Consider the following 10,385-nt stretch of genomic DNA (forward strand, 5'->3'; position numbering starts at 1 on the left):
CAGGTTAAATGGATCCAATGCTAGTCTAAGCTTTTTATTGAAAGTTACTTTTGAATGCCCCAAACCAGAAATTCCTAAACAGTAATTGAATTCTCTATTTATTGAAGGTTATTTAGAAGATTCTCATCACCTCTGCCAAGAAAATTGGATCTAGACACTTCTGTTTGAGAATATGAAACAAAAGGAAGAATATGCGTGGATTTCAAAGTACTGCATTAAGTTGTGGTATAAGAAATACTGTGGAAATAGTTTGCTCTGTTGCTCACTGTAGATCTATTACAAATTGTTTCTGATGCAGCTAAGAAAAATGCAGACCCTTAAAAAGGAACACAGACCTGTTGACACAAATAGCGATGTGGACAAAATCATGGTACTTAAGTCTACTTTAGCAGAAGTGTCTGAAGTATTGTCTACAAATGAAGAGATACTGCTCACTGAAGCAAATAGTGGAAAAAGCACATCTTCAGCTTGCCGAAGAAAGCGAGAATTCATTCCAGATGAAAAGAAAGATGCTATGTATTGGGAGAAAAGGCGGAAAAATAATGAAGCTGCTAAAAGATCTCGTGAAAAACGTCGACTGAATGACCTTGTCTTAGAGAACAAACTAATTGCACTGGGAGAGGAGAATGCCACTTTGAAGGCAGAGTTGCTTGCTTTGAAGCTGAAGTTTGGTTTAATTACTTCTGCAGCCTATGCCCAAGAGATACAGAAATTCAGTAGCTCAACAGCTGCGTATTTCCAAGATTATCAAAGTTCCAAATCAAATATTAACTCGTTTGTGGATAAACATGAGCCATCTATAGTTGGTAGCAGTTGTATTTCTGTCATTAAACATTCTCCTCAAAGCTCTATGTCTGATATGTCTGAAGTATTATCAGTAGAGCATACTCAATCAAGTTGTATGCAAAACAACTACAGAAGTCCTGAAAATAAGTTTCAGATTATAAAACAGGAGCCCATGGAATTAGAGAGAGAGCCAAGAGATGACAGAAATTCACAGAAAGCATCCATATATCCACACTGCATGGGAACTACCTTTAACATGTACTCACATTCTCCTCCTCTGTTCCAAGTCAATAGGTCCTCCAGTAATTCCCCCAGAACTTCAGAAACTGATGACAGTACAGTTGGAAAGCCATCTGATGGAGAAGATGAACAGCAGGTTCCTAAGGGTCCAATCCATTCCCCAGCTGAACATAAAAATATTTGTGCAACAGTTAAAGTTCCAGAAGTGAATTCTTCAGCTTTGCCTCACAAACTTCGAATTAAAGCCAAAGCCATGCAAGTTAAAGTGGAAGCAGTAGATAATGACTATGATGCTGCACAGAAACTATCATCACCTACTGATATGTCATCAAAAAGACATGTTGAGCTTGAAAAACACACTGCACAAAACTTGGTGCATTCTTCTCGTACTTCTTTCTCAGTTCAAGTGACTAATATCCAAGACTGGTCTCTCAAACCAGAACTCTGGCATCAAAAGGAACTCAGTGTAAGAATTCAGAGTGGTTGCAAAACTGAAATTGTTGAAATAAAAGACAGTATCTTCAATGTCTCTGAGTCAGAGAACCTGTATTTGAAGCAGGGCTTAACAAACTTATCTGCAGAGGTTGCTTCCCTTAAAAGACTTATAACTACACAACAAATCTCTGCATTAGACTCTGGTTAAGTTACTACTGAATAAAGGCTTATTGTTGTTTTTTAAAAACAATGTCATTTGCAGTAGATCAATATGTTTTGTATTATGCTGACTTATCACTGGATTTGTGATGTCATTTCACTGTAATGTTCACATAATGTCTGGTGTCTTTTTGTGCACAAATTATTATGGAGGCTAGGCTGTGTTATAATCATTATGCCTTGCGTATAGTCAAGTAGCCAGTACAAAGTCTATATATAGTGAACTTTGTTTTCTTTTTCTTCTTCTGAAGCATGCAAGTTACCAGTTACAATAAAATATTGGTGACAAACACAAAACATCTGCTCCAGTTCAGTTGACTTTTATGAACTTGTAAATATGTTGTTAATTAAAAAAAAAAAAAAGGCTTGTTTCTTACACTGTGCTCAACTTATATGTTTGTTTTTTACAAACTTACGCATATTTTAAATTGTATTTTTTTTCCTTAAGACCTCTTTTTAGAAGAGAATTGAAATACAGTGGATATTTTATAGATGAAATAGTATCCAATTCATAGCCTTAGCTTTCTTTAACTTACTTCTTGGTATAAATTAACCAAAAGCCATACAAATTCTAACACAGTAATTGTAATATCAAGGAACTTTTTCTCCTGTTGCAAATGAGAGAGTATTTGGTTTCCCGAATGGCTTACTATAACAAACTTTTTTCAGTATTATAACTTTGTGTTTTAGATTAAATTAGTTATGTTGGACTTATGCATCTTCAAGTTTTAAGAGCCTTGAAGTGACAGAATTGGACAATGTCATCTTTGCCAAGGGCTGTGCTTATGCCTGTACAGGCATGGAAAGAAGTATGGTCAAAGGCTACTGGATCTGTAAACTCTGAGATTAACTTGGGAAAATCTATATAAGGACAGGCAATATTAAGTAGCAGCATTAGAGGAGATGATCTGCTATTTCAGCTCCCACTGTGGGGCATAACAGAATTGTAAGTATGAAATAAGGCTTACAGACAATATGGCTTTGGTTTTAATGGCTTAGTTAACTGAACTGGAATACCCTGGCTGACTACAAGTCATTTTTCCAGAAATTCTTAAATATAAAACACAATATGTGGAGAACAATCCAGATAGTACCAGCCCCTTAAAATTTGCATAGACAAGGACTTCTTCATATGATGACTAGGCAGGGTTTTAGTGTTCTTGTCTGAAAAGAGCCATTGGAGCATGGAGATTGTATTGCATCATACACCCTTGTCTGGTCTTACCAAAGTCTTTAATTGAAAAATTAAAATTATTTCTAAATAGAACATAGATTTGGCAGTCCTTCTCAAGATAATTCCCCATTCTCTTTAAGTACTAATAACTCAGATTAACAAATAAGCACTTTCTGAAAAAGTTATTTGTGGAAATGTTCCATTATAGATCATGGAAAATAGTAGACTTAATTAGTATTTTAAGAAAACAGAATGGAGTTAGTGATTTTCAATTTCATATTTGATTAGAGTGAGAGGAAGTTTGCTGATTTATTTTTGGGATGAAGAGGAGTCTCTTCTGATAGCTCTGAAGTTTGGTCCAGCATTCAGGGCAATGGCAAAACTTCCTGGCGTCAGCAAGGCCAGGATTTTATTCTATATTTTTTTCAGGCACTGATGATTCACAGTCACGTTCTGGGTGGACCTTGTCACAGAAATCACTGGTATAATTTGAACTTTTTTGAGCCTTTTAATTGCTGAGCTGTATTTGTGACACTGAGAGTTCACAGAATCACAGAATCATTAAGGTTGGAAAAGACCTTCAAGATCATCAAGTTCAACCGTTAACCCAAAACCACCATGCCCCCTAAACCATGTCTCGAAGAGCCACATTCACACGTTTTTTGAACACTTCCAGAGATGGTGACTCCACCACCTCCCTGGGCAGCCTGTTCCAATGCTTGACCACTCTCTCAGTAAAGAAATTTTTCCTAATATCCATTCTAAACCTCCCCGGCGCAACTTGAGGCCATTTCCTCTTGTCCTATCACTAGTTACTTGGGAGAAGAGACCCAACACCCTCATCGCCACAACCTCCTTTCAGGTAGTTGTAGAGCGCGATAAGGTCTCCCCTCAGCCTCCTTTTCTCCAGACTGAACAACCCCGGTTCCCTCAGCCGCTCCTCATAAGACTTGTGCTCCAGACCCCTCACCAGCTTCATTGCCCTTCTCTGGACACGCTCCAGCACCTCAGCATCCTTCTTGTGGTGGGGGGCCCAAAAGTGAACACAGTATTCAAGGTGCGGCCTCACCAGTGCCAAGGACAGGGGCACAATCACTTCCCTACTCCTGCTGGCCACACTGTTTCTGATACAGGCCAGGACGCTGTTGGCCTTCTTGGCCACCTGGGCACACTGCCGGCTCATGTTCAGCCGGCTGTCAACCAGCACCCCCAGGTCCTTTTCCGCCAGGCAGCTCTACGGCTACTCCTCCCCAAGCCTGTAGTGTTGCATGGGGTTGTTGTGACCCAAGTGCAGGACCTGGCACTTGGCCTTATTAAACTTCATACAGTTGACCTCCGCCCATCGATCCAGCCTGTCCAGATCCCTCTGCAGAGCCCTCCTACCCTCCAGCTGATCAGCACTCCCACCCAACTTGGTGTTGTCTGCAAACTTACTGAGGGAGCACTCGATCTCCTCATCCAGATCATCAATAAAGACATTGAACAAGACTGGCCCCAGAACCGAGCCCTGGGGAACACCGCTTGTGACCGGCCGCCAGCCGGATTTAACGCCATTCACCACAACTCTCTGGGCTCGGCCATCCAGCCAGTTCCTCACCCAGCGAAGAGTATACCTGTCTAAGCCACGAGCCGCCAGTTTCTCCAGGAGAATGCTGTGGGAGACGCTGTCAAAGGCTTTACTAAAGTCCAGGTAGACAACGTCCACAGCCTTTCCCTCATCCACTAGGCAGGTCACCTGGTCATAGAAGGAGAACAGGTTGGTCAAGCAGGACCTGCCTTTCATGAACCCGTACTGGCTGGGCCTGATCCCTTGGTTGTCCTGCACATGCCCTGTGAGCGCCCTCACGATGAACCAATCCATAATGTTCCCCTCACTTCCTGTGAGTTAATAACACACAGATGTTCCTTTCTCAAAAATTGCCTACTATTCTTTTCTCGTGCCTTAATAATACAATAGACCCTATAGTCAGGTTATATATATATAGTTGGTAATTAATACAGATGACATCTCAGTGTTACTGAAAATAAGTGTCCCGATCCAATGTTGGGGGAGGTTTCGATATGATCCCGAGAGTGAGATTAAGACACAAATGAGGTCAAATGCCGTATACCCAAGACAGCTTTTATTATCAAAAGTAAAGAATTATTAGCGATAGGACAGAATGGAATAAAAAGACAGAAATCAAGCAAGCATTTGGGATAGAGTTGCAAGGCTAGTCAGCACCATGGATCCGCGGCGTCCTGGGGTCCAAGTCTCTCGAAGTTTTCGGTGGTGGGTGATCACGCTCGGAGGCGGCTGGCATGCACAAGGACTTGTCTTGGCAGTTCCTTTTACTCTCATTCAAAGCCTGCAATTTCGCATATCTTCGCATTTCTGCATATGCACATACACTTCATGATGGGCGGCTCCAGCCCCGCTCCTCACACGACTATCTCGTCTTGTAGCCATTATCTTGGCAGGGTGTTTTTCATCAACCGGAGATCTCTGTGGCCATGTAGCCATCCTTATCTTGGATAAACAATCTTTGAGACAAATGCTTTACGATTCAGTCTCTCACACCACCCCGTGGCTCAAAGATTGCTTCAGGACATGGCGGTTTTGAGAAAAGATAGTTATGTAGAAAAGGCCAGAAAAGAGCATTTCATATAATCTGCGCTACTGACGATGTGGTTCGACGCACAGCGCGAATTTGTTTAACACCATTAGGTGAAACAGTGGTTACAAATTGCATATAGGTTACAACATGTTGAATTAACTGTATAAAACACAGAATAATACAGGGTAAAAACAACAACATGGCGAAACCACATAACAAATAAAATAAGACTCTCTTAACCCAGAGGCCACCTGGGAGCCAAGAAAACAAGTCAATGTCCCACCCTTTCCATGTTTGGACAGGAACATGGGCCAGTTTTCGTATTCCTGCAGTAATTTGTTTAACAATTTTCCCGCTGTCATCAATTTTTAAGCAACAGTTAGAATCATTCAGTTTACCACAAACACCCCCTTCTTCGGCTAGCAGGTAATCGAGAACCATGCGGTGTTGGAATATCGCTGTCCGCATTTGTGTGGCCTGGTCGGCTAATAGATCCAGGGCACAGGCCGTCTCGTTAGTAATAATCTCCAGAATGACTTGTAACCAAATAATGCGATTCCAATTATAGATAGGTTCTCGAGCACCGCTAATCCATTCGTTGGGGTTCCAGGTGGCAGGTCCATAATGTTGTATGATACGTTGAGGGGTCCATTCTTCTTTACCCCAGGTTTGACCACTTCCACCCGCTATAGCAGTATCAATGGACTGCCGATACCAACCGAGATCATCATATAACAACACCCAACTTGTCACCTCCATCCTCCAGGAGCATAAAGAACAAGGGGCGAATTAGCCCCACATAACACACCCCAGTCCAATTTTTGGGCAATTGCTTGTATGCATAATGTCCACAGATCCAATAATGACCTTTTAATGCCCGGGCGCCATTTTCAAATGGTCCCCCGGGAAAAGATAACACTTGATAATATGTAGAGTTGTTTACTCCCAGAGGGCTAAACAGATCACTCATTCTATTATGCCTGTCCTTTATAAAACATTTCCACGCGCCTGTGTCATTTTCCCAGGTACAATCATATTTAGAATTTAGGGGCGTGCCATTGCCAGTGACGTTACAACCGGTCAGGTTGTTAGGTGACCAAAAAAACTTAAACAATAATTCTGCTCCTGCGGCATTGGACCACCCCCACACGGTGCGGTTTTTTTCACCTCTACCTGTAGGACAATGGAACCAGCAATAATTTCCATACCCATAAGTCCATTCACACTGGCTTTCCCCCATAAATTGGCCTCCTTTGAGTGTACGGTTTAGGCAATACTGGCCCTTGCCTGGATAACGAATCAGCCAGATCATTCTATCATCTTCTTCCCAAAAGGTGTCATTAGTGACTTCGTTATAATTGCTCACCAGCCCTTTGGGAGACAGGGGGATGGAAGTCCATGGCCAACTATCTAAACCCAAGGGTCCACCACATACCCAACAATCAGTGAGGTTAAAAGCATCAGCCACTTGTTGACCCAAAACAATAAATTCATTTTGCCACGATGAGTCAGAGAGGAGGGAACAAGAGCTTCTCCAGATACTAAAGACTGTGATAATGGTCAACCAAAACATTGTTTATGATCAGATACCCTATGAATATTAACAAAGTAATCACCAAGAAAACCACGCAGGCAATCAACAACTTCATATATTTCTTGTGGCTGGCTTCAGAATCTCCACCTGGAAAAGGAAAGGAAAAAGCAAACTCGGTTCATTTTAAGGAACCGGAAGCAGGTTATTATTAGAAGGATGGAATAATCCACCTCGTGTTGATCTTATGTTCTTTCCCATGAGCATCTTTTGCCTTCCAGGCATACTTATTCACTGGGGTTTCCAGTATCAGGGGTACAGCTCCCACGGTAGGGAGTTCGACCAAAACTGGCTGGCCCGGAAAGTACGACGAATTTTTAGGATGTTCAGGGCCATGTGGGGCTGGTATAATGGTAGGGGCCTTTGGACAAAATGCGGTAATTTTGGGGCATCCATTTATACCCCAATGACTGTTGACACTAGTCACTGCATCCCACAGCCATTCGGCCCATCCTGGTTTGTGTGGTTTAAGGAAACGCTTCAACAAATCATTTGTTCTTTCCAGAATCCCATTTGCCTGCGGGTAATATGGAGTATGATACACCCACAAAATTCCCTCCTGAGCTGCCCAATCTTGGACTATTCTGGCAGTAAAGTGAGAACCATTATCCAATTGAATTGACTGCGGTTTGGGAAAAGTGCCAAACCACTCCTTCAGAGCTTTCACCATGTTTTCCCCCGTTGCTCTAGCAAATGCTTTGGCTTGGACCAGCCCTGATACTATCTCTACCCTGACCAACATGTAATGCTTTCCTTCTGATTTCCGGAAAGGGCCAATGTAGTCCACCTGTCAGGCCTCCCACAGCCCTTTCCCCTCCCTCAAATGCAGGGGATCATTCTCCAGGGGGTGTCTTTCTAAGCGGGCACGACATTGTTCATAAGCAGACACACAGGTCTTACATTCTTCCCCGGTAACTGGCCAACCTCGGGCTTGAGCCTCGCAATAGAGGTCTCTAGCCCCCGAGTGTTTCCTTTTCATATGTAACCATTCTAGCAACCGTTCCCAGTCTTCTGCTATTTGGGTGTTCTGCAGGGGAGCCAGTCGGGCTAGTTCATCAGCTTTGCCGTTCCACTGGCTCGCAGGAGTACCATCTTGTTGGTGGGAAGCCACCCACCCCACTGCAAATTTTCCTTGCCTAGCAATAGTCAAAATATCTTGCCATTTCTCCTTCTGCCATACAGGTATCCTATTGACCTCCCACCCGTTCTGTTCCCAAAACGGAAGCCATTCAGTGCAACCTTTAAATACGGCATAAGAATCAGTATAGATATAGGTAGAAGAAGCAGGAGAAGCAGATTGGGCTTCATGCTGAAAAACGCTCCATACCGCAATTAGCTCCCCTACTGCAGCACTACCTTCCCCTTCAGTAATTATTTGTTCATTAATGTCTGCACGGAGTGCCACAGCTCGGTATTTCCAGGTTTTTCCTTCCCGCTTGGAAGAAGCATCAGTAAACCAAATGTTCTGCAACTGCCCGGAAAACGGAGGAGCCACTTCTATTACGGGAGGGAGTTCACTTTTTTCCCTATCTGGGCCTGTCTCCTCTTGAATGGTTAACATCTTTGCGGCCCCCTCGGATACCTTGAAAATGTCACAATAATGTTCTATCTGGGCATACCATTTCCGCACAGAGGCTCTCTGGGCCACCCCATCAGGGGGTGGAGTTCCTGCCAAGACTGTTTTAATTACCTTAAATGGGCCTCTAAGCACTGAAACAAGGATCTAAAACAATCATAAGGTTTTAGCATGTGTCACTAATCAACTGTAAGTTTTGCAAATTTCTTAATATATGGAAGGTTATTGATTACATGATTAGTTTGACTTCAGTATAGAATTCTTTAGCTTAATAACTATGTGATTATGTTTAACGGCCTACTCTCATAGTCCTTAGGCTGTATTTGCCTCAATGCTAACATTGTAACTATGTGTAAACGGTTAATCACGAGGAAAGCAGGCCTCATGAAAATTAAAACAAAGAAGAGTTAAGAGCAAGGACTGAGAGATTAAAGAGAACAGAGAAGGTCTCTTAACCTTGAGCGTAGAGACAGACTGGCAGGAATGCTCAAACAAGGATGATAAGAAGGAACCGCTTGGCTGGACAACAGAAGGGGCAAACATCCAAGGAGAAGAAACTATCCTCAGGAGACCCATGACCATAAAAGGGAAAAAGGAGTAGGGGACTAACTCCACAAATGACCACCGACGACCACCCGAGACCCCTGTGCACGTGTAGTGTAGTTTTGCAACACCAGCATTACGTAAATGTAGTAGATAAGCAGGGAGGTGGTGATTTCTTGGAAAATGTGTGAATATTCATGTCTTTAAGGTATATAAAGGATGAACTTTTGTTTCAGCGCACGCATGTTAGGAGGAGATATCCCCCATGCGTCCAGCGCTGCAATAAAGATGTCTGCTTAATAACACCTTGATGTTATTGAGTTTAAATTTCTTAAGTTTGGATTTCTTTGAATCATTTGGCGACCCATATGGGACATCCTCTGTTTGGCTACGGGACCCGATGAGTCTGGGACTCTCTTGGGTACCCTCGGAGATCTTTTCCGGAGAGACTCCCATTCTCAGTCGGATCACCGTGGGAACAGACAAAGACCCTCTGGTAAGAAGACATCTTTAAATCCTAAATTTGGTAATGATCGTTTGATTTGGGACCGTCTATAAGACGTGCAGATGTGCACGCAGGTCGGCGTATACCAGATTGCTAGCACCTTATAGGTATACATTTGGGGGACTTATGTCCCATTTGGCAGGGGATTACATCCCCATTTGGTAGGGCTCGGTCCCCATTTGGTAGGGGATTAACTTCCCCATTTGGAGGGGCTGCGTCCCCATTTAGAGGTCTGGTTAACTATTATCTGACTTTTGGCTAATGCATTTTGGATATTGATCACTGGTTTGTCATTTATCGGATTTTGGTTATTAACGGTAAAATTTGCATCAGATATGGGAGAGTCACAGAGTGGCAGAATTCTAAAGAAAAGCTCATTGGGATGTGTTTTACAGCATTGGAAAGATCTGGGGGGAGTGCCAGGAAGAAGTGTTGATAGAAAAATCTTAATTAAGTATTGTAATCAGCGGTGGCCTCTCTATAAGTTAGATGATGGAGAAAAATAGCCTTTTAATAGGACATGAAAATATAATAAATTGTTACAACTAATGTTGTTCCTTTGGAGAGAGGGAAAAATGGGATGAAGCGGTTTATGCAGATATGTTTTTCACATTGCGAAATCATCCGGAATGGCAGAAAGATTGTGGAATCAATATAGCCCCTTCAGAGCCCTTTGTCCTGGCTCTGGAGAAGGAAAAAGGGAAAGAACTGGGAAAACT

At 42.7% G+C, this 10,385-nt stretch overlaps 1 protein-coding gene across 1 annotated transcript; it reads left to right on the forward strand.

Annotated features, from left to right (window-relative positions):
• Positions 1-292: 292 nt before the first annotated feature.
• LOC309415065 (nuclear factor interleukin-3-regulated protein-like) lies at positions 293-1,831 on the forward strand (the record flags this gene model as incomplete). The annotated part of the gene is made up of 1 exon (XM_082012458.1): positions 293-1,831. The coding sequence occupies one exon, from the start codon at positions 293-295 to the stop codon at positions 1,667-1,669; it is 1,377 nt and encodes a 458-aa protein (XP_081868584.1). The 3' UTR covers positions 1,670-1,831.
• Between the last annotated feature and the right edge of the window lie 8,554 nt (positions 1,832-10,385).

This window comes from Phaethon aethereus (genome assembly GCF_964289735.1).
Source record: "Phaethon aethereus genome assembly, chromosome: W".
In the NCBI taxonomy this organism is placed as follows: domain Eukaryota; kingdom Metazoa; phylum Chordata; class Aves; order Phaethontiformes; family Phaethontidae; genus Phaethon; species Phaethon aethereus.